This window comes from Mytilus edulis, chromosome 3, assembly GCF_963676685.1.
Source record: "Mytilus edulis chromosome 3, xbMytEdul2.2, whole genome shotgun sequence".
NCBI classification, from domain to species: domain Eukaryota; kingdom Metazoa; phylum Mollusca; class Bivalvia; order Mytilida; family Mytilidae; genus Mytilus; species Mytilus edulis.
Window position 1 is genome coordinate 85511964 of NC_092346.1, and position 25452 is coordinate 85537415.

At 32.3% G+C, this 25452-nt stretch overlaps 1 protein-coding gene across 2 annotated transcripts; it reads right to left on the minus strand.

Annotated features, from left to right (window-relative positions):
• Nucleotides 1–24801, minus strand: LOC139517665 (calpain-5-like). 2 transcript variants are annotated; one of them, XM_071308946.1, is made up of 13 exons: nt 24287–24801; nt 19199–19367; nt 12658–12789; nt 11292–11494; nt 10058–10241; nt 8883–9073; nt 8079–8156; nt 6139–6316; nt 4702–4821; nt 3386–3582; nt 2886–3016; nt 1453–1589; nt 1–837 (listed from the first exon to the last, which is right to left on the minus strand). In XM_071308946.1, the coding sequence occupies exons 2-13, from the start codon at nt 19364–19366 to the stop codon at nt 643–645; spliced, it is 1914 nt and encodes a 637-aa protein (XP_071165047.1). In that variant the 5' UTR covers nt 19367; nt 24287–24801; the 3' UTR covers nt 1–642. The 2 variants fall into 2 exon arrangements, with proteins under 2 accessions (XP_071165047.1, XP_071165046.1); XM_071308945.1 differs by having other exon boundaries at nt 24279–24729.
• Nucleotides 24802–25452: the final 651 nt, after the last annotated feature.

Genomic DNA, 25452 nt, shown 5'->3' on the forward strand with positions numbered 1-25452 from the left:
TAACATTGAGCATATCTTTATTGTCCTTAGTTTTTAGTTTTGCAATGGTATTAAAATTGACATTGATTTGCTGTTACATTATCATAATTGTCAAACTATCTCACACATTACCTTTTCAACGTTTTCTTCCAATTCCAACGTATTCTTTACTTTAAAAAGTAACTTTCATACTTTAAAACTCATTAAATGTATTCATGTTATATTTCCGTATGTACAAATCAATCCCAAGACAAACATTGAAAGTATCATAGAGTTATAAATACAACTAATATAGATATAAATACATAATAGGCTTAATTAAGGTACAAAATCTACAAGCTTTTGCTTTGTTTACAAATAACCTTTTAAAATGTACAAACTAAAAACTAAGAGCTCAATCACATACAAGAAAAAGACTCGTGAATAAATTAAAGACAACAAAATAAATGAATGGGAGAAATCTTTCAATGTGTCATCTGCATTTTTCTCTATTTTTAACCCTTGATAAAATAATCATAAATCAACAATTACACATTCTAGCCATGCACTCAAACACCCTGACTGACAATAAAACGCTCTGTGAATACATATACATGTTACGACATGAAGCCTGATATTATACTTTGCCATGTAGCATGAGCAAGACATCATATATTGTGCGCTTCACACTTCGTCCATCTTTTCAGTATAGAAAAGTTTAAGCCATATGAATCCTTGCTTTAGTTCCGTCGATTCTTTTCCTTTACCATAAAGTTCAAAACGGCTGATAACATTTCCACCTTTATACGACCTTCGATCACTCATAGGTATGGTATACTGTCCAACAAACTCGTCTTTTATCATGTTGCTGTTCCACACCTAACAGAAAAATGAATTAGATGTGAATAAGGGCCTATTTTGCATTTATATATCATGCTTAATGTTATTATTTTGTGTTGTACGAAACATAACTAAATATAATACAATATCAATAATAGAAATGCTTAAGTAAACCAATAACACAAGATCCATTTCGGATTTTGCTAAATAAGGAGGAAAAGAACAACTAGCACTGGAGCTTGGATTTATTAATTCCCTAACCTAAACAGATTTTATTCTTAAAAAAAATATAAATAGATAACCTTGAGGTAACAGATTATGAACGAAGTTAATGTTACGTAGAATGCCGTCAATTTTTTTTTTAAATGAAACCAAATGTCAAATACCATTCATAATTTATTTGACGACCATTCCTGCATACGATAAACACTATAAAAATGACAAAAAAGGATGATGATTGATAACAGACATAAAGAGTAATATAACAAAAACGTAAACAGCAAATCAGGATAAAACCAGCACAGTGTCGGGAATTTAAGTTGAATATGGTGAAAAATAAATTTGGTATCACTTCAACATTGTCGATGAATGAAAAAAGAACTTTTGCACTTAATTTTTTTAACATAAAATCATTGGCATATGAATATATCACACCTCTATTACTATGTCTTCGTCTGGTTTCTTCAAGTAAAATGTGACTCTTTCATTCCATTCCGGATTCACTGTATCTCTGACAACTTTTGTTGTTAATTGTTTCTTCTCACAATAAATTATGCAATACCCATCAACAGCTAATTGTTGGGAATAAAGAAAATAAGATAAAGACAAATATTTAAGGAATATATATATAAAATTTACACAAAAATATGACAATTATCCTGACTGATAAAAATATTGGTATATGCATATGTGTCATGGAATAGAATTGTTGTTTTATAATATTAGTTCCAAATGGAATGAATATCCTGGAATATTATTTCCACTGGAAGAAACAGTATAGTACGTGTTGCGAGCAGAATAACTGGTATAGTATAATTGTTTCAACAGGAATAGATATTCTAGCACTGTATATATATATTTATCTTACCTCCTATACATTATAGGAATATGAATGGTTAAAAGCAACCGCATGGTTAGTACGGGTGTGATGTCCCTTTATATAAACAACCCGGTTTTGAGGGAAACTCTTAAAGGTTTCAACAGACGATGAAATTGATAATGAACCTGAGTGATGAACGAAATAAAATATGAAAATAAATTCATAAAACACATTAAAACCTAACAAACAGTTATTGTTGGCTTTTGTTTTTGTATAGACCAATGGAAGTAGGTTCCTAATACTAACGGTATTTCAGACTTGTCACTTTGATAAGCCAATAGTCTAAATACCACATGTTAAGATAGTCGATAAAATAAATTCGTTACATAACTTCGCTCTCATCCCATATGGAATTTACTGACCCCATTTATATCGTATTAGGTCACTAACACACTATATGTAACTTATAGTGTATAAATTTTAAGATAGAAATTTTATTATTCTAGAGCAGACGATATGAAGTCAATTTTTTTAACTGATCTGCAAGACGAGATGTTCTTTTAGTTTGCTTTTGACCTTATCAGGTTTGGTGCTTTTTTCATGCTTGATATTGCAATAGGAAAGCGAGAATATTTGACATAATTGAATTATGACAAAAACAGAAATCAAAGAACCCCACATATTGATAAGATTTACAAAACAAATCAACCGGTCGGAAAAAGTATAAATCGGGTAAAAAGTAAAATTACAAAAATCCTTTATAAAATGGCAAAATCAAAAGCTCAAACATATTTAACGAATGGAAACAAATCTATATAGTTCTTACTAGGTGCAAGCATTTCCTTATGTAGAAAGGGGACGATTAAACCTTGTTAGCCTGACCACCCATTTGTATGTCAGTCCCATAGATTTCTATTACATTGACAACAATGTGCAAGAAAGAGAATACATCATTTATCAGTAATTTTGACTTGAATAAACCTAGTTCAGGCAAACTAACATAATATTTTTACTGTTATTGATTATTAATGTTAATATCACAAAATACCTCCATCTTTATCCTGGGGTGGTAAGCTTGTTCCTCGTACAATCGATATCTGCATAGCTCCAATATGAGGTTTTGCAAATCCTTGAAAGCCACAGCATTCGGGATGCTTAGGTTTATCGAAAACAAGTTCTCTGTAAAAGTGAATATTTTAAATCTACTGTAAGTATTAGACAATACTGAAATATCATCTTCAGTGTATTATCTAACACTTGTCAAAGAAGTAATATGAGCGTTTAATTATTTACAAGAAATACTTAAAGCTCCTGAAATTGTAGATTTTTTTACCTACAAATAATATATATAAGCCTACAGTTAAGAAAACTAATATGATTTTATGTACAGAGAGTTATAATTTAGTTCTCAAAGGTGGACAAAACTAGGATAAAACTATCACGCTATTGGGTTTGTGGTTCATAGTTCATTTTTCTAATCTAAACACAATTTATCCACTAGTCAGTTATATATACTGGAAACAAAGTCTGTGCATTAAAATTACATACCGTAAATCCATGTCTAATGTACTATACATTCTAAAAACAAATTTTCCTAATTTGCCAGGATCAAAAGTTGAAGGAATAGCACAGTATCTTCCTTGTGTCAATGGTACCCTAGCAAATACACTTCTACCATTTGAGAATGGACCAGAATGTTCCTTGGTGAGTCGGTCGTGCATCCGGAATTTTCTATTTATGTCCGTCTGAAATAAATAGAAATTATTATAAATATGTTTACAAAATTGTTCCAATCTAAGTACCAATGTTTTGAGATTTTGTTTGGAAAACTTAAATGTGTCCAAACGTGTTATAAACGGAAAATGTTAAACCATATCATTTGAAATAAGAACACAGCTGATAAAGAGAGGTTGTTCAAATTAAATAGGGATTGTTTTCAAAACAGTTATTGATTTAACAAACTTTACTATAATTGTCCGTTTATAAAAATTTTGAAATTATTAAGAAACTAAGGTTTCAACTCTCTCAGGCAAAGTTGTGAAACGATACCACTGACGTAGTGGCTTGGGCGTTTTAATTCAAAAGGGATTAGAATGAGGCTAACAATTTATTGTTCAATAATTTGAACAACAACAAACGCATACTTGTTTTTCATTCATAATAGAATGGACAACCGAGAAAAAACCCGATCAAAACAAAACCAAACGTTATATTTTATAATCCGGACATCAATCATTATTCAGATGTTCACTTATCAATTTCTCAACCATTAAGTTTTCTTCCTGAAAATACGATAGTACTTTTCCATGTGTAGTAAAAAAAAATATGTTTGAAAATATCATTAAATAAACTATTTTTCCAATGCATAAACAATAAAGCACCCCATTCTTATTACATGACAATTTTTAAAAGAAATATTTCACTTTCTACAGTGAGAACCAATATTTTGTTAAGGAATGACTGTTATATTTTTTCTGTCTATGAAGAAAATAAAATAAAAAATGTGGTGCACATCAGTTTATTATAAAGTGTGCACAATATTTTTGATGTTATTACGAATAGACAGCCATTCCTTTAAATTCAATTCTAATTTCAGTTTAAACCGGAGTTAATCATGGAAATTATGGAAATGTTATGAATGTTTATAAGTTTAACTAGCATTAACAAACATATCACTCCAAGATAACTTCAAAAAGAGGGAAGAAAACAAATTAACAAAATCAAGCATTAGACTTAATCAATCGATTTTATGACTTTAATAGTACAGTCAAAAGGCTTTTGAAACGACAAGTAAGAATTAATGAAGCAGTAATATAAGAATAACGGAAAAAGCAGGGAAACAAGATAAAGCTCGCAAAGTATACCTTCATTATAGTGAATCCGATGGTATCATTGGCCTTTCCTTTATCCATGTCTATTCGTTTATCCCACTGCTCCAAGGAAACCATTATTTCATCGTTAGGTTGCTTCACATCAAATATATACTGTAACAAAAGTATACAGAGCCAAGTGTATTATAAAGACCTTGCACATTATATTGGTTAGAAAAAGGATCAATCGTGTTGCAATGACGTTACAACGTTAAAAAGGAGAAGAAAAATCAGTCAGTCAAATACATAGATCTAGGATATGAGTGCCAATGGGACAACTCTCAATCCAAATAATAATCTACAAAAGCAAACCATTATACGGCCTTCAACACGGAGCCTAGGCTAACACCGAACAACAAGCTATAAAGGGCCCCAAAATTACAAGTGTAAAACCATTCAAACGGAAAAACCAACGGTCTAATCTATATAAAGAAACGAGAAACGAGAAACATGTATAAACTACATGAACAATCGACAACTACTGTACATCAGATTCCTGACTTAGTCATGCATTTAATTTGAAGTTCTGACTACAATATAAGCACTAAGGTATTTTCTCAAAGACATTATTGTTTAATATGCTAGTCAGTTAGCGCTAGGCTTAATGAAGTTATCAGCAAAAGAGAATCGAAACGTCAGAAAGTTACTGGTATCTATGATGAGTTTATTTACTAACCCATCTGTTCAAGGGAAAACAAAATGAAAATCACAGTTGCTTAAATTATCCCAGGAACTCATATCAAGCTGTAACTCACCCAAAGATTTGACGAACAGTGGTTATTGTCAAACAAAAACTGCTGAAAATAACGTTCACAAATAAAAAATACAGTAATGTGCATGCAAGACAAAACGAAGCAAACAAAATATAAACTAGACTGTGTGTTGTGCTTTTCAAAATCCAAGCAGAACTTATTAAAAGCAATAAGAGTTTGTGTGTTAGTACTTTGACACAAAAACGAACTTTTACGTTTAATCTAGCTGTTGTTGGTATCAAATCAGACTACAATCTGATACTAAACTATGAATTATATAAGCGTGTATTTTATCTGCCTTAGATCACCCCTAGTTTTTGGTGGGGTTCGTGTTGTTTATTCTTTAGTTTTCTATGTTGTGTCATGTGTACTATTGTTTGTCTGTTTGTCTTTTTCATAGCCATGGCGTTGTCAGTTATTTTCGATTTATGAGTTTGACTGTCCCTCTGGTATCTTTCGTCCCTCTCTTATATGCCAAGTACTAATCGTTTTATATCTAGTAGGAATTTGATATCATTTTCTTTGCAGGTGAACAGATATTACATTATTTGTGTCCCATATGTTCTCTAACAATAAAACCAAAAGCATATAAACAGTTTTTTAATCATTTTTTTTCTTTCTGATTTAGACATGCAATCAAGACATTTGCTTTTCTCTTCATTTTCATTCGTTGATTTACCTGTGGATTGTTTAGGAATGTGCTATTATTGGAACAGCCCCCACACCTGTCTAGTTTTCGCCATTCGCTTAATGCCTTTCCCTCCCTCCAAGTCTTTTTCAAGGAAAATATAGAGGTATTTATTAAATGGCAAATGTCCATACTTGTGAAATATCGACAGAAATCTTCAAATGACATCCTGCAATAAAATATATAACTATTGATCAAAGGTTAGTTAACAACAAGAAATTCTCTGAAACTGACTTTATCAAAATGCTTGATTTGTGTTACGTTAAATTTGGAGGACGTGTATTTAACAAACAATCGTCATTCCCATTGAAAACAACGGTACCCCTTTTCTAGCCGAATTGTTTCTCACGTCATATGAGGCTGACTTCAAATAGGAATTTTAAAGAAAGAAAGACCAGACGTAATTTTTACCAGTATCCGTTAACTATATATTAAGCTATATAGATGATGTTCTCTAATTAAATAATTCAAAATTAGTGACTATGTTGAACGCATCATTTCCATCGAACTTGGATAAAAGGATACAACAGATACAGTTAAGTCTGCCTTATATCTTGACTTCATCTAGAAATTGAGAGACAGTTGAAAACAAATCTTTACGACAAAAGGAATGATATCAGCTTCCCAAATGTGAACTATCCATTTCTATGTAGCAACATTCCAGTAGCGCTTGCATACAGAGAAAATATCTCCTAGTTGATACGATATTTAAGGGTTTGTTTTTCCTATCATGATTTCTTTGATAGAATATTGCTGCTCACAAGGAAGTAATCAAAACAAGAGTTTCAAGTGGTAAAGTTGAAATCATCATTTTTATGGTAGCCATCATGAGTTGGTTAAACGTTAGTGAATATTCATTTTACAGATGATGGCGGATGTATTCCTAATGTCGTATTTCCCGAACGTAACGAACAGAATCAAATAAGCATTTTCATTTTGTCATTTTCTATTGCAGATTATTTAATAGATCTTGAGAGCTAGCTTTAACAAATTCAAGCACAAGTGCGACGTCTGCTCTATTTTCATAAAGTTGGTTGATAAAGTATAATGTTTGTTTTATGGATTTCTCCAATTTGAATATACTTTGGACTTCCGTATTTTTTGTGTGAATACCCTTTTGAACGTTCCTCGAGATCTACATTGACATATTTGTGTGGGTGGTTTCTTCAAAAATTCAACATTATCTTGTTTTGAAATAATAAAACGTTTGTTTTTCCAGAATTATTTTTTATTTCATAAAACCAAACTGGCTTATACGTCAGATTCGAAACACGAACAACCTTTCCCTAACATTTTACACCATTCTTTTGTATATATTATATCATGATTACTTAGAATGTGTTCGAATTATGTATATCACTTTTTCACACCTCGCATTCGCTGGGTTTAAACTCTCGGTTTATAGGTTTAAAAAAAAAATGCATTTCTAAGCTTGACGTAACACTTGACAATACATAATAGGTTCTTAATAAAATAAGTCAAGAATCAACCACTTGATTAAAAAAAAATTATAATTTATTTGATAAAAGGAAAAAGAATTGATGACGTAATTTAAAACAAAATGTTGTAGGAAGAAACATTATTTGTGCAATACACTGGGATCAAGCATAAAAATTAGAATAGAAAGTTCCTGGTTCAAGCACTTATCTTGATTTTCATAAAAAAAACTAAATCTAATATTTGAAAGTCAAGGATGTATAAAGAGCTTATCGACTGAGACTCAAATTAATTGCTACAATACACACTAAAACATTTGTTTAAATAAATGAATTCTTATATTTACCAAATACAAACTAAAACATTTGTTTAAACAAATGAATTCTTATATTTACCAAATACACACTAAAACATTTGTTTAAATAAATGAATTCTGATATTTACCAAATACACACTAATACATTTGTTTGAAATAAATGTATTCTAAGACTTACCAGAATTCTCCATTGTCATCAAAGGTAAGTCCTAAAGCTTTCTTTTCACTCTCGCTAACCTTTTTCCATTCTGGTGAACTAAAAATAGCAATGTGTGCGAATAAATTTAGATCTCCTACCAGTCAACATAATACATTTGTTTAAATACGACAAAATAATGTACCATTTTTTCTCTTTCGAAAACAGCATACAAAATTAAGAATTAAAAAAACAGACAAGTTAAGTTAAAGTTGAAAGACTCAAGTATAAGATTTATAAGTTTGCAAAAAATTATTAAGAGCTAGATAAAAAGAGGCAAACCCGTAGCAGGCTATACGGTGTTGTTGAAAGCCGTACGGTAACATGTAGTTGTCAACATTTACGTCATTTTGTGAATAGTTGTTTCATTGCCAATCATACTACACATCTTTACATTATATACACGAGATATTCTATGTTTTTTGAATATTAACCTCTTTTATTTTGTAAGTGAACAACTCACCTACTGAGTGAAATTTCTATTGGGTTTGCAAATCATTTTGTTGGTACATATGAATCCCGCAAAGTGAAAAGGGATTAATATAAGTTGTAATAACTTGTTTCCCGATCCCCTATACATGATAATGTTTAAACTTATACTTACTTAAAAGCAATAAGGTTACACAAAAAATTCATAACAAAAATTGTATTAATATAAAAAAAAAAGTAAGAGAAAATCTAAAAATAAAATTGCACTACATTGATTTATTAAAATATTTATGATCGAAAGGACCCTGATTAAAATGTTTTCATATACACTGAACAGTAATACAATAGTAGTCCTACCCGTCACTCCATGCACCTTTCCATTCTGTGCCACCCCATGGGTTACGACATCGGATCATCCTTATCTTTTCTCTGTTAAACACAGATATTAGGCTCTTTCCAAGTCGTATTTTCTTCACGGCGTTTACGCTGTATGCATGTCCTTTCACTAATCCACAAGACATTTCAGCTTCCATTTCATTACCACATGCCTAAATATGAATATTCAGGTACAATTATTCTCGTGAATTTTACTGTGAAACACAAGACACATCTATCAACAATTTAAAAGGTGAAACAGTGTATGAACTTGCAGTTCATGACATCACATGCAATATTTTGAGATGTATATATGGTCAACAGTCATTTATCAATGTTAAAATCTCATAATCGATAAAGAAGACAAATCAATGTTGAAAAAAAAACAGAGGAAATCGTATTAACTGCCAGAGGAGCGAGACCGTGTTCGCCGACAGGGTGAACGTCTCATTGCTATGCTTACATGCATCATCAGCCATACGAAAAAACACACAGTCAAAATGTCATAATCGGGAATATGACACAATATGTAAAATTACAGATTAGACAATTGTTCTGGTATCTCAAGATTTTAGATTGCGAACACATATCGCCAATGATTTGATGCATAGATATATCGTATCGGTCAACAATTTCGTGATGGTAACCTTTAAACTTCGAACTCACCTGTGCTTTCTCTCAGTCGCAGCAGTTTTTGTGAAAGGATGATACCCCTGCTAATGAATTACATATAACGGGACATTACAAAAAAAACGAACTTCATGACAAATTCAAAAAGGAGAATTCAATAAAATTAACAAAATCAAGTCATAAATCATAAATCATCGGGAATAAGTGCAAAACAACTGCCATATTCTTGACTCGGTACAGACATTTTTCGAAATAGAATGGCGGGTTAAACCTGATTTTATAGCTAGCTAACTAGCTAAACCCCAACCTTGTATGGCAATTGCCCATAGTCGCTGGTATACTTGATGAATGTTTAGAACAGTTCAAAACTGTTCTGAGGTAGTCCATAATCTGTTAGAAACGGTTCTTATTTTGTCAGGAGAACTATTCTGAAGACTATTTCAGATCAGTTCTCCTCACAGTTCTTGGCAGATTTAAACAGAGTTTAGAAATGATACCAACTGTAGAATTGACCACATAAAACATACCCTTATTGAAGCACTCATCAATGATCTGTCTTCATAGGAGGAGCGTAATATTTTGAATAGTTTCTTTTTCAATTCCTCGGTTCTATAATCCTCTAGTTCTATAGATTCACCAACACCCCCTGTCATGTCTACCATTCCATCTTTCGCTTTACCCGCTGTTAGAGATTCATAGTCTCCAAAAAGTCTACAGAAAGATGAGAAAAATATTACTGTTAATTTAAATACATATGTTATCACAAACAGCATGTAATGTTTTAATTATTTTACTTAAAGTGCACAATCATATCTTTTAATACAATCATTTAAAAACAAAAACGAACGCTTCCAAAGGGACATTCAGACCCATAAGTCGAAATTAAACTGACGACGCCATGGTACGTAGTTTAACCTCTAAATTCCCCCCAAAATAGCACCTGATTTATTCAATAATACTTTTATTGTACTTTTATACCATTGTTCTACACCTGATGTGTATTTCGACAAAAATCATCTTTTCAGGGAAGCTCGAGGCGAAATATTTGACAAATCCCAAAGTGAATTCAAAAATTAACTTTTATTTCACTCTTTACTATTCATACAGAAGGCTTGTCACAATTTGGAAGTGAAATTTCCCTTATCATATTTTTTGGTTCAAAAGTTAATTCTGAGACAGCATAATTCATTAATAGAATACAAAGTTGTTTTAAAATGGAAGTTTACTTGTCAACATAATAAACAGAAATTACAATGGTAAACCATATCTTTCGTTTGACGTGTTTCAGCTTTGGATTTTGTCATTTGCTAAGGGACGGTATTTTTGTTATTTTACATTTGACGGAGGTAGGGAAAATGTGATATAATGACTGAGCACACAGAGAACCTTATTTTCATTAATCATCGCAAAAAGTACCAACAGAATAATTACCCATTTGATTTACAATGAATAACATATTATTTATTGATTGTTTTAGATTTAAGATAGTTACTTCAATGCAACTGTTTTTTTTTTCTCTTTTTTGCTCAATAACATATTGAGGAATGGGTAAGAATTTACTTAACAATTTCTCACCTCTAATAAATGTCTCCATTACTTAATTAGAACTTCTTTATTAATCATAATTTTATAATTGCTTTGTATTAAAATAATAGTATGCTATTTAAAACAATTATTTGTTCTACCCATTCGCAATAATATCTCTTTTTTTAAAATAATTTCACGGAAGTTTTTTCTAACCCTATAATACAATTGACTTACTTTGCATAAGCTTTTTCCAATAATGCTGACCAGAATTCATTTCTTGTTTTAGAATGAAGGTAGATGAGCTGACCATATCTTGTAGGTAAATAATCATCCACTACAACATCTATCCACTGACCACATTGCCAGAACTTAAAATGAAATATCCCACAATACTGATGTTCCTTTGTCCATCCTTGCTGGTGTATATCAGGAACAACCTTAAAGTTAATAGAAAAAACCTTTATAGATGTTGGTGCTTCCGGTGAAATTCCTGGTATAACCTTCATCAAAAACACAAAAAACCAAACATTTGAAAGCGAGGGATGTATAAATACGTAGAAATGTAGAAGCTATATGGCCAAAGGAAACCTAACAAGAATAGCCATAACATATAATGTATTGTTATTCCAATAAAGCGGCATATTCGCTGAACAGAGATAGATTTTAATATTTCAAAATGGCGTGCATCTTTAAACATGTACATCAAAACAACCTTTTTAAAATAACGCTCTACGTACGCTCTCATTTAACGTAATCATCATGTTTCATATAAATACTGCCTAATTGTCATTAATACGTGGAATTCTCGAAAACAAAACGGGCATGCCACCAACATCTTCCAGAACTCGTGGACATGGGGTAGAGGTAGAGTAAGAAGGGCCTCTGATACGAATTCTGATTGAGTAGAGATGTCGGATCAACCACTCTAACCTGAATCATAACGTATTGCTGATCCATCAAGTTCAAATGACGATATTTTATTGAATAATAGTGGGAATGATACAAATGTGTCAATCCTAGTTGCGCTGTTGAAAATTAGAGACATGAGAATCAAATTTTATGCAGACAAACAAAACCTGGAGAGCTTTTATTCATTGTATGTGACAATTACAATGGGCATGGCCAGAACTCGGTATGGTCATAAGATGAACGAAGTCGTGTCGTAAAACGAGTGTAATGAGAACGGTATGAGCGTGACAAAATTGTACTATGGTCTTGAACTGCATAGAATAAAATTGATAAAGTCGTAGTAGAAGCGTTATTGGGTTATTGACTAGAATCGCGCTTCCGCTACGCTCTCGCTACGATGGTACAGCGACATTTGCGAACTTACCACGACTTTACTGCACTCTCGCTACGCTTCTACTAGTACGACATGATTTCGCCACGACTGCAACACGATTCTTTTGAACATATTCGAAAGTTGGCCACGATCATCACGATCATGAAGGCCTCAATACGACCGGTACATTATCGCACTACGATCGTCAAAATTTGCATTTTTTTAGAGATCGTAGTGCGATCTTGGCCTTATGTGACTGGAGTATTAATCAATTAGTACATTTCTCGTCCTGTTTCGTTTCTTTTTTCTTTATGTTACCTTCTTTAGGAGTTTGTGGTCTTCTGCAATACAAGCACAAGCTGCAACAAACCAACAATTTCCAATACTTCCTTGTGTAAAGTCATCTGCACTGGCTCCTTCAGTGAAGAATTCAGGACTTTGTGATATATCCTGCATGTAAAAAAAATCAAAGCAAATGTCAAATCAATTTTCCAAAATGATGACATCAAGAAAGTAACCATATTGGGTATAGTTTCCAAAGCTCTTATTTGTGTTTTTAAGCGTTGTTATGTTCCTACGGGTTGTGTCGTTGCTATAGTTTGTTTCCTTGTCATGAGTGGTTTTGCATTTATTTGTACTGTATTACTATCACGTAATGTTGTCATTTTAGCGGTATTTATATCATTGCCATATAAGCTGAATATTTGGCTAGCCATAAAACAGGTCCAACCCACCATTTGTTTCTCAAAATGTCCTAGTCCATGTAAGGTAGCACTCCACAGTTAGGTGTGTAGTTTCGCATTTTGGCCCCTGTGAATTTTTCAAATATGAGAGCTAGTGTGCAATAAAATTCATTTTTGGATAGCTGAGTATTAAAATAGCCTTTGTATTGGGTTTATATGAACATCATGATTATGTAATGTATGTAATATAGGCTGTTTTCTGTATGACAGTCCGTATTTGCATGTCCCTACCATACATTGGTCCGGCATTTATTGCAATGTTTTTTTCCAACTTTTTATCGCACGAACTTTGTGATTGGATTTTACGAAAAAATGAGGCGAAAGACACCCATTTTTTATTTGATCGTTAAGAAGATTTATGAAAACAGTTTCTAAAAAGGTATCACTCAAAGGCATTGAAATTCTAGTTTGATCAAAAATTTTGGGGGATATGTGACATGTCCACCCCCCTTTTTGCAATATTTTATGGTAAATAAATGCAGAATGTTGCCATGGATACACATAATAGGAATTAATTTTCACTCTTTCAACTTTTGAAAATCAAATCTATGAAATATACTGATTACATACATATGCACATGTACAACACAAACAGTTAGGTTAATGTAATAGAAATCCAGGAATAGGAGATGATAAAACATTTTGTGGCTCATTTTTAATTTTATTTTCTAACTGTGGAGTGCTACCTAAGGAATATTGCAGTTGTTATCAAATAGTCCGTTTCTATGTATTTTGGCGTTTGTTTTTGTAGCAGTTTCATGTTTTAGTTGTTTTATTGATTACCTCTAAGAATTGATGTGTTGCAATCGGTTTTCGTTTGTGACAAGTATTTGTTTCTGTTAAATCGAGTGATGAATATTCAACAGCGATATACTACTATTGCCTTTATTTATTAAATTCAAAGGCAAGCGGTTCTTTAAAAGCCATTGTATTTGCAAATCACAATACAAAACTATAAAGAAATATATCATAATTGTTTTGATAAGATCATTACATACACAATTATCACGAGAAAAAAAACATAGCTATAAAATCATGTTTTATCCACCATGTTCTGCATAAGGAAATGACAATACCAAGTCAGGTATATGCCAGTTGTTTTCCATTCGTTTGATGTGTATGAGCTTTTGATTTTTTCCGTATTGAATTTTCCTTGAGTTTTTTTACTTTACTTTTTATTAAATCTAGCGGAATCACTGCTATACTGACTGTTTCTTATGTCCAAGAAAGACACAACAAAACCAAAACAATGAAAATTAGAAAAACTAATTTAGCTGTATACAAAACTTTTTATTTTTTGAAATGCAACAATTTTCAATCCTATGAATATACCTAATCTGAGAAAACCTTTTGAAACTTTGTGTCCACAATGTTTTTCAACTTAGTACATTATTTGTCTTTTTTAACTTCCGAAACTTTTTTTTATTCGAGCTTCACAGACGAGTCTTATAATTGTAGACGGAATGCGTGGCTTGTATACACATGTTTATTCCTGGTATCTATGATGAGTCTAAAAAAGGAAAATTAACAATAGGGAATGAAAAATCGTATATTTAGTCGTAAATTTTATTAAGGCCTCTTTAAAGAAACAGTTCATTCATCTTTGTGAACTCTTGTTTATCATTAGTTTCCGATCAAGTCCAAGTTTTGATTATAAGTCAACTTCATCAAAAAGTAAATCAAAACAATACAATCAATTACTCCAATTATGTCTTTATAATAACCAATATAGTACTATTCAGAACCTTTCTAGTACAAATCCAAATATTCTTATTTCTACTAGTAAACATAGCAATTCCAATTTGTAAAGGTGGATCCTAGAAACGCTCTACATTATAATGTGTACAGTAACATGTACATCATATACTACACAACCAATGATCGAAAACTTAGTAATAATCGTTTAAATTGACATCGGATCATTACTATCTGTTTAACTGCTAAAATTATCCGTCAAATGATGAATGTATTTTGTTCTTTGTCGATTTGCCAGCGAATGTCTAGACCTGTAGCGATACTGGTATCTTGTATGAGATCAGACTATGTTATAATTGTGACAGACAGCGTTCATAAAAATTTATGTTTCATTTTAGTTAAATTTTCAATGATTCCTTGTTCTGTTAACTGTGTTTAGGTTAAAATAGATCATAAATTTGACTTGAAATTTTTCATGCAGCAATGGAACATTGAAATACATATGATGATAAGATACCTGATATATGAAAAATAAAATAAAAAAAAAACATATCCAAGGAATAGAACAATAGATAGTCGGTAAGACAAAGAATAAATGAATTGAATTTATTGAAAATGTCATATTTTATAAAGTTTTATCTAAGATTGTCATCTCTCCAAACCTTGTATTAACATCTTATTCTGATATGCTTTTTGAATTTCTTTAGAAAACCTAGAAATGAGGATATATTGCTTGATTGCCTATAACTATACCGACAAAAACAAAACTGAAACAGTTAAATCGACGACGAACGGCCTCACCACTGACAAAATAGCTACGGCGTCGACAGTCTTAAGCTTCAACCAGCGATTATCCCTGAACTAAATGGCTCCTGACTTTGATTAGGCGTCCAATTGGTTTGATCCTACATTGTTCCAACAATAATAGCGCTTTTAAAACAGAAGTAAAAAGGTATCAATGTCAATTAAAACAACACGTCGACATCAGAAAGAAAACACCATGACCAGAAGAAAATATACATGTACAGAAAGACAGAAGAAAAGGAATACATGTTTCAATTTTGTGACCGTATAGTGTTGCTCGTCTGTTAATAAATTGCAATCAGGGAAGTGCTAAAAGCATGGAAAGAAGGGTGGTTTATGATTATCACAAATATAATACTATGTTTCCGCGAACGTGTATAACAGTCAACACAGTCATAATGCCGTCTACCAATTTCATAAAAGATTACTAAATGTTTACAATTATAAAAACGTCAGTCAGAAGATTTTCGTTATGCCCGCGTCACACTGTCCCGATTTTTACGCCGATGGCAACACGATAATGGAAATTTTCAAAATCGGGACTGATCGTATTCAGATCGGGCTATTCGTAGTGCCATCTTTAACCATCGTAGAACCATCGGCCACTTTTTTTAGGCTTTGGGGACAACTTCGGGAAGGGTTCTAAATTTTTTGACATGTTAAAAAATCCCCGAAGGTGCGTCCGATGTTGAGGGTTCGTATTGAGTTCGTATCACAATCCTCACCATCGTAATGTCACCGGGAATGCATCTTTGCACATCGTATTGCATTCGTGTTTCCATCGTTTCCATCGGGCAGTTTTGACATTACGATGTCTACACGAATGAATCACGAAGATACCCGAAGGTCTTACGATGGCAACACGACTTCGTGAAGACCTCGTAATCCCGTCGTGTTGCCATCGAATAAAAGTACGAAGGCGACAAGATGGAACTACGACGATAATAAATCCAGCTAAATGTAAGTTAATTTTCGCGCTAAAATACATTTAAAGTGCCATGCGCGATATGCACTGGTCAGTCTAGAATCAGTCTAATACGAGAGTTAAGAAAGACGTTCACAAAACATGGAGCTCATATCATATGATTCTATGAGAACAAGAAAGGCGACAGCGTTGTTTCTATTAATTCAAATGCAAAGAGCAGCTTTTACAGGCTCAGGATTTACTTTTACAAGTAAAATATTATTTTTTGTCAATTTTTTATATCAAGTAACATAATGAAAATCATAAACGCGCCTCGTACACCAACACTGCAGGTACACGTATATAGGGAAACCAACTTTTTCTTCATTATTCTGATTTTTTATGTATCGTCTGAGTTGTTGTCACACGAATGTTTACTCCATTTTGTTTTCTATATGTCATATTTTGCCGCATTTGTTGCTTTCCCCACATCCTTCCTTTTGTCTATATTATTATGATATTCTCCTGGAAAGAGCTCTTTTTGAATAAAAGAGATCAACGAACCCATTACCTTACCTTTAAGATAGATCAGTAAACATGGGCATAATTATGGGTGATTATTCAGACTAGTGCACTCATTTTACAGTTCAAACAAGGCAATGCCGAGCGTGGCATCCCCTCGTATGTAACATATTGGGGACAAAAATGGACACTATATTTGTATATGACACATGCAGAAAATGGTAAATTGAATATGCATATTTGATACATAAACTATTTTTTTAGAAATCAACCAAAACATTCAGTAACTGCAAATACCTTTAATATTGTCTTTAGAACCAGCAGGTAAAAAAATGAGCGACCAATTTCCTGTGTATTATGCTATTTCAAGGAGAAAAAACAAGTCAATCTGCATGACCTTGACCTTTGGCCTTGAACGTAAAAGATGTCAGATCATTACAAGGAGGAACAATATACCAAATGTGGTTAAAATCTTTTGAAGCATATTGGTTTTAGAGTGTCCACAAGGGTGATATTGCCTTGTATTACAACTGCCACTGTGACCTTGACCTTTGAACTTTAAAGTCAATAGCACATAAGATATTCTTAACGAGTAACACCATACCAAGTTTTGAGCATTTTGGTTCTAGAGTGTCCATAACAATTTTATCTACACGTAACTTACATGTAGTAGGCGAGGGGATAATAAACTAAGTTTTATACGAATTAGACAAAAAGATCGATTTCCCGACATGCATGGCAGACTTGTACAGAAACGATATGTTGTCGAAATTCTGTTCGTATCTTTTAGACATCGTATGGCCATCGCGCCATCATCGTAATCCATCGTGTAGCCTTCGTAATCCATCGTGTAGCCTTCGTGATCCATCGTGTAGGTTTCGGCTGAGATATGAAGCTTTAATACCCGCCTTCGGTTAACCTTCGTATGTCCATCTTTTGCTATCGTATATAATTTCGGCACCATCGTATAGACTTCGTTATTCATCGTACTTGCTTCGGTCACTTTTTGGTATTTTAACGAGATCGGGACCAACTTCGTACGAACTTACAATTTTCGCATTCGGGTGTCCATCGTTTATAAAAATCGGGACAGTGTGACGCGGGCATAAGCAGTGACTAATAATAAATGAAATCTTGATTAATAACGCCAGCTCTAAGTATTTGTTTTAACTGTGAAATAAATGCTCCATATAAGAGTGGATATTTTGTCTCTAAAGAATCATAAGACATATTTTTGTCGTATAATAAACTTTTAATCGAGTACTATCGAGTTCGTTGATAGAGGTGAAATATGAACACTTCAGACACCGGCAGCATAACTTACTTTAACAGGAAAAAGGCATATGAGTATTTGGAAAGCAACTGTCAAAATATGCTCGCAACTACAGGAAATCACAATAGAATGAAATTCAAAACAGTGTGGCTGTGGCCATTGATTGACACATTAAATTCATCCATTGACTGGGACAATTTACGTGAACGTTTGTCTGTAACGACCACTGTTCACGACGTACCTACGATAGACATTTAAACTGTGGGGTCACAAAAGGTTTCTTAACGCCTTTAATTATAAAATAATTCGAAAATTAATCAGGAATAACCTTTATGTTTTGATTTATATAATTGGTATAAATCTAAACATCGTATTATTTCTGATTAATTTTTCGAATTACTTTATTAAGGTGTTGAGAACCTTTGGTGACCCCATAGTTAAAGTGTCTTTAAAAAGTACATAGTGAGCAGTGGTCGTTACATACAAACGTTCACCTAAATTGGCCCAGTCAATGGATGAATTTAATGTGTCAATCAATGACCACAGCCACACTGTTTTGAATTTCATTCTATATACATTTTTAATGATAACTGATGAATTTATTTTTACAAATGTCATTTGTGATATATCAACATGTAATAACTCAAATCAATGCATATGCCATCTCCTACTGTATTTATACCGTGTGTATATAGTCTTGTGTCTTTTATTGAATTTAAGATATTGACCAGTGAACTTAATATGAGTATATATTGGGTTATAGTGCCTTGAGCTGTTTCCTGATCTTTGGTGTCTAGTTGTTGTCTCTTTGACAATTCTCCGTTTCTTTTCTCAATTTTATTTTATGTGAATTTTTGGAATGCAATTTATACGCATCACCAGATATTGCCTTTGTATATATATAGTGAACATGCTTACTTGTGGTCTTTTCCATACAATGTCTGCTGGAGCATGTCTACTGAAATACAATGACCTAGATTGTGGAGGGAATTCAGGGTCTGTAAAAAGTTTACTGGCTCTAAGACATTCTGCCTTTAACTTTTTATATCTTTGTCCTTTGTATGCAATAGATGTACCAAACACCATTCTGTAAAAAAATGCAAATATATGACATTTGATAAATATTAATTTATAAACACTGGATGTTAACTAGATGTTCATTTCTTCGTCTAAGTGTAATCGCTAGAAAGTTTTGGGTTCCTCATGAATGGTACGTTAAAGTTATCTTTTCGATATTTGCATGTGCAATCTTGATTTGTGATATGGATAATCTGTTTGGCAGTGCCATTGGTGTGTTCATATTGTCGTGGCCTACGAGTAATTGTTGTGCAAAATCCCGAACATGTATGCGGCATATGGATAGTCAGTATAAATATATGTCTTATGCTTTCTAAAATTGTCAATATGATAGGCGTTTATTCCATTAAGTCTGTTTTTTACCTAGAACCTATTTATCTAAAACTGTTCGTGTATCATCGGTGAACCATCCCAAAGCTTTTAAGTGCAGAAGTGCATTGTATGTGTTTAAATGATTTAAGTTCTTTGAAATTTCACATTAACTATACTTGAAGCATATATGTTTGAAATTATTATAAACGAAAAAATGCACGTACTAATATGAGAATAGAAGAGATTGAGAGATGCAAGTCAATTAGACAATAACCCAACGAAAAAAAAAATAATGGACACGTGTCATGAGAAATTGTAGTAAAGTATGACTTTTTCTAAAATTGTTTAGATTTGTATTTTTCATACTGAAAAGGAGCATAACATAGTATTTTGACTGTGGTATAGTTCTCATAGGTTAACTATATAATAGTTATCAAAGAAGACTGTAATAACATTACATCGAAAAGTAACTACTTTTTCATTTGTATACACAGACTTGAATCCATCATACAGATTCCCTTTTGTGCATTAATGTATCAGTAAGTTTATGTCCTTTTGCAATTATGTATACCAAGCAACCATACAATGTGTTTGCGTTATAAGGGCTAAATGTCAATTACTTTTTGATAAACAAGAAAGTAAATCCTAAATCAGTAAGGATTTTCTACAGTTATCGACACAAACACATTTAACCATTTAAAAATGTTCTCCATTTATAAGTTTATTTTTTTAACTACTTGGTTGTCGGTAAACCATGCATATGGCACTTTGAGCATTAAATAAGAATAATTTTATTCATAATAGTTGTTTATCGTAAAAACTCAGAAAAGATGTATCCACTAAAAATAACGCAATAAATTGTCTCGATAATTTTAGATACTATTTTACTTTCTATCTATAGAAATTAATTGGTTTGCGGAGTTCCAAATTATCATCTGCACTAAATCTTAGATGACACCCTCACTAAGTGAAAGTAATTACTGAACAGATTATAAGATGTGTGACTATTTCGAGTTCTGTATACATTTCTATACTAAAATACAGCCGCACACGGAATGTAAACCTTTCGCTAAGAATAACTCTTTGAGGTAACTAGCACACACGGTACTGAGAGGTAATCAATTGCAACAAGGATACCATTATCTTTAAATTCTTTCTTTATGTTACAGGATTACATAATCAAATGAAGTGTTTTGGCTTATTTTCATCATCTGCTGTAAACACAATATAGGTTGAATGCCGAGAGAACATAGACCTTCGTTATCAATTACATATTGATGGATTTACACAGAGATTCTTAACAGTTTACATTTGTCATGCAAACAGTGGGGGATCGACGGGTTGAGTCAAGATGCACAACTGGCCTGCTTCATGCAGGATCATACACTTACATGGTAGATAGTTTACCTACATTGGATTTTATATACCGAAAAAGGAAAACCGCATAGGGTACATCAGTAAATGATGGGATAGATATATAAAATAACATTTGATATTTTTAAAAGATTTTCCTGTATGTAAAGCCTACGCTCTGAATTGTATCATTGTCATATTTGAGTACTAGTATACAGGTTTAATTAATGTGTAGGAGATTATCAGATAAAATGTAAACGATGGAAGATCTTTATAAACATGAATTATAAAAGAACTCCAAAAATTGTTTTTTTATAATAAAAATCACACGAAGAAAACAGGAAAAATGGAACAAAAAAATTAAGACCAAAATTTGAAATAGACAATTTTTTTCTCAAAAATTTTGAAAATAGTTATTTTTGACAATTTTCTCAGATATTATTATAATATAAATATCAAAGAATTGAAATAGAATCATAGGGTTTGTAAACATTGCAATATCAATGAGGTTGAAGATGAAGCCTATTGTTTCTTAACATGCAGAGTCAAAACGACTTAATGGAGCAGTTTTAACACAAATTCTCAGAATAATCTTTAAAAAATTGCACTGGTTACAAACGCAAAAACTAACATAGTAATGCTAAGCATAGGATAAATCATTATATTAAATAAGGTATCACTTCTTATAGATATGAAAGTCAGACGTGCTTTATAATTATTTAATGTGTAAATTCAGCTGATAGAACCAATAAACGGTTCATTATTTAACTACTTTTTCGTGTTATTTTTTTTTTACAAGAATTTTGTTTCTAAGAGCCGTTATGCTACAATTCAGTTTTTCACTTTCTAGCCATTTAATTTTCACATGTATTTGTAATTTATATCTAATCCATTTTATCTATGTGAAAATCATCAGGTTATGTGTACATCTTTGTTCGTTCATTTCCCCTCTCGTGAATTCAAATTGTACATAAACTAAGACAGTAAGATTTCTTGACAGATTAATTATTGAGTTTTGCAAAACGAAAAATATTTTTCACTTTTGTACACAATTACTCCCCTCTGAACTTTTGTGCAAGACAATTCATTTTCATCCTGTTTTAAGCATCAGATCAATGTATTTATTTCTAGAATCCTTCTGTACCCACCCACTCTCAGAACATGAAATGGTCGTCCCGTAGCCACAAATGGAGGGGAAATTTCACGGTAAGCGTGCTGGTTTTGCTTACCCCTTGTTTTCTTCTTGGATGTGAAACATATCATTTATACATATTATGCAAATTGTGATAGGCATCAACCGATTATATAACGCACCTTCCGTGTACCAGATGAATTCACACATCACTATTGTGTGTAGATAACACGAATAGAAGATAAATTATAAAAACACTAAGAAATTTCTATCTCTAGTAAGTAAAATCCATGACGTATTCAGAATTCCGATATGTATTTTCTTGTTTGCTTCTTTTGGGTCCTATTTCATGTCATCATTTGCGCTAGTTTGGTCACATTGGAGAGTGTATATTTTGACAGATTTTCATTTCAGTTGTTATTTTTTGCTAGCTTTCAAATATCGTGTTTTCCCCCGTATACATAACCTTGGTTAATTGTCGTCTCGCCCGCTATGACAGTTTAACTCTTTCGCAGGGGAGAAGGTTGCTTTCATTAATTTTACCCGAAACTTGTATGAAGGGGGAAATGAAGGTAATGGTTGGTTTTGACAACGTCAGTCTTTTATTTGCATGCTTAAAAAAAAGTAGGACGGTACCTTGTGCCACTCAAAACTAATAAGTCAAGAACAACTGACCACAGCATGCCAAAAACCCGAAAGACGACGAAAAGACGTGCAAGTTAACAAAATACATTACACATCAAAATACCCATCAAACCTGTGAATACCATGTGCTCCTGAAGGGGGGTTATTAAGCAGATCCTGCTCTATTAGTGAAACTCATGTCGATTACAAATTCGATGATGAGTCTCTTTGTTGATGTCACAATTGACGAAAAGAGGACGAATTGTGGTTTCGACAATTAGAAGTCGTTTTCCGGGTGACATAATATACCTTTCCTCAAACATTAGATATATTAAAGAAAAAACTAACCTTACACTAAAACCTGTCAACTATCATATTTATTACATTCGAGTTATCGGGTAAAAATGTTATATTGGGAATATTTCACACTATGGTCGACAATATGTAGTTACTCATTAAATAGTATATTGGTCACTCTTCCTATGTCTGTCATACTCGTAGTAATTGGTAAACTGCTCTAATAAAAGACTTTATATTTGTCATACATGGTGTATTGACTTTTAAGTTCGTTGACCCTCACATTTACTTGACCAAGCATAGATTATTCCGTTAATGCGAATTCCTTAGTTTTAATTCTAGAAAATAAGTAATCGATTTGCTATTAGTAAAAAAGGAATGTCTAGAAAAAAAAATAGTAATAAGTATAACGGACCCATCTCCCCACAACTAGTAGATGCTGCATGTATTTTAATAATTGAAAGATACGTACTCGAGGATACGTATTACATCCAGTTTGATATATACCATTGCAGAGTTTAATTACATACAAGTAATTACAACAGAAGAACTATTACGAATTTACCTGGATAATTATCTACACAACATCTATATCAAAGCCAACTCTAATTCTGATAATTACCTGTGATAGAAATATAGATAACCCTTCGGCACGTGGTTCCTGTCAGCTGTATGCAGACAGATGGTTTAAATAACATTGATGGACAGACAATCATGTTTATTTTGATATACGGAAATTTTCAAGAACCCTGCTGTGTACTGTTTTACAAGCAGAAATGTGCAGTAAAATGTTATGTATATCTTAATCATTTTATTTGCAAGACTGCACTTAAGAACTCAAAGGTAAATTATGAGTGATTAGAAATGACGATGGAATGCAGCAAACATGGCAAACATGACAAAGAAAAAAAAAATTAAAATCAAAGCCAACAAATAAACAAATGGAAACCTACTTAAAACTTAAGTATACGTTATATATAAAATGATGAATAAATAATGTTAATCAATTAACACCAATTTATAAAATGTTTTCAGATCCCATGCGAAAAAATAAAGAAAACAGAGAATTGAAGAAAAAATAATAATAAAACAAACAATTTAAGCTGCATCGCATCATGCAGACAGTATTTATAGAACGAACGTCTTAATATCAACTATATCGCTTAATTAGGATGAAGATTAAAATGCATACAAATAGCTTACCTGTTTACCTTTTTCAAATTTGTATTCCAAACTATTTTCTGTTTTATCAGTCGCACTGCAGACTCATCTCATACAACATTCCACTATAGTCCGCCACAGTATTTCTGAGTCATTGAAGCTCTTTATCAGTTTCTCTCTCTTTCGACATGTCTATCATCTAATCATACTATCTACCACGCGTCAGTATCATTATAATCATTCACAAATAAAAGTTACATGTGCCTCAACCTTCTGAAATTGTTTTCTGTGCAAAATTGTGTCGTCACGCGCTTTTTAAAATATACTGAAAGTGAAGTTATACTTAGTTTTGAACGTGAGTAAAAACATTAACCTCAAAAAGATTTGAAATCTATGCTTTCCTTTTCTTCATCATGTACACAGAGCAAAAAACTGGTCGGCTTTTGTCGACTCTGAATAAATGCAGGTTTGAAACGTTAGTTGTCTTCGTGTGGAATATTTCCAGATTAACTACATCTATTATGTTAAAAATCGTCATCAGTGGGTCATTTTGGTTTTATCTAACGATGTATAATCATATTTACATTATAAAAAAACAGTTCTCTGTTAAAATACATATGTACATGCTATATTTGCAACTGGACGTACAGCAACCATGCATATATATCGATACGAATCAATGATGAATTTCAACAGAACTTTCTAGTCGACATCTGACGTCGATTTAGCATGCAGATGATTGATTCATACTAAAGGTTGTTGAATACATTTTTATGAATGATAATGTAAAAAATGGCCTGTCAAATCGAATAGATATTTACTCAAAGTGCTTTTCCGACAAAATAATAGTGTGACCTCTGTAACATCAAGGTACTGAATACAATGCACAATGTAAGACTTAGTGTATAATTTTCATCTATTCATAAAAAAATCCCGAAAATGAATAAAAAGAAATCAAACAAGTATTGGTTTTGGTTTTCTTATTGTTGAAGAACGTACGGTTGCCTATATCTGCTAATGTAACATCCACTTTATTTCAACCTTGGTGGATAGCTGTCTCATTGACAATCATACCCAAGTTTCTCATTTCATATTGAACAATAATTATCAGACTTATTTATTATATAAAGATAAGCAGATGTGGAATGATTGCCTATGAGACAACTTTCCACATTAGACCAAATAAAGTAGAAATTGATTTGATAACTCTACGTCA

Coding starts and splice junctions, on each gene's coding strand:
- LOC139517665 (XM_071308946.1), bottom strand. CDS start 19,366: ATGGTGTTTGGTACATCTATTGCATACAAAGGACAAAGATATAAAAAG. Junction 3,017..3,385: donor ACATTAGACATGGATTTACG/GTATGTAATTTT, acceptor TCACTTTTACAG/AGAACTTGTTTTCGATAAAC. Junction 1,590..2,885: donor ACCCCAGGATAAAGATGGAG/GTATTTTGTGAT, acceptor CCCAACAATTAG/CTGTTGATGGGTATTGCATA.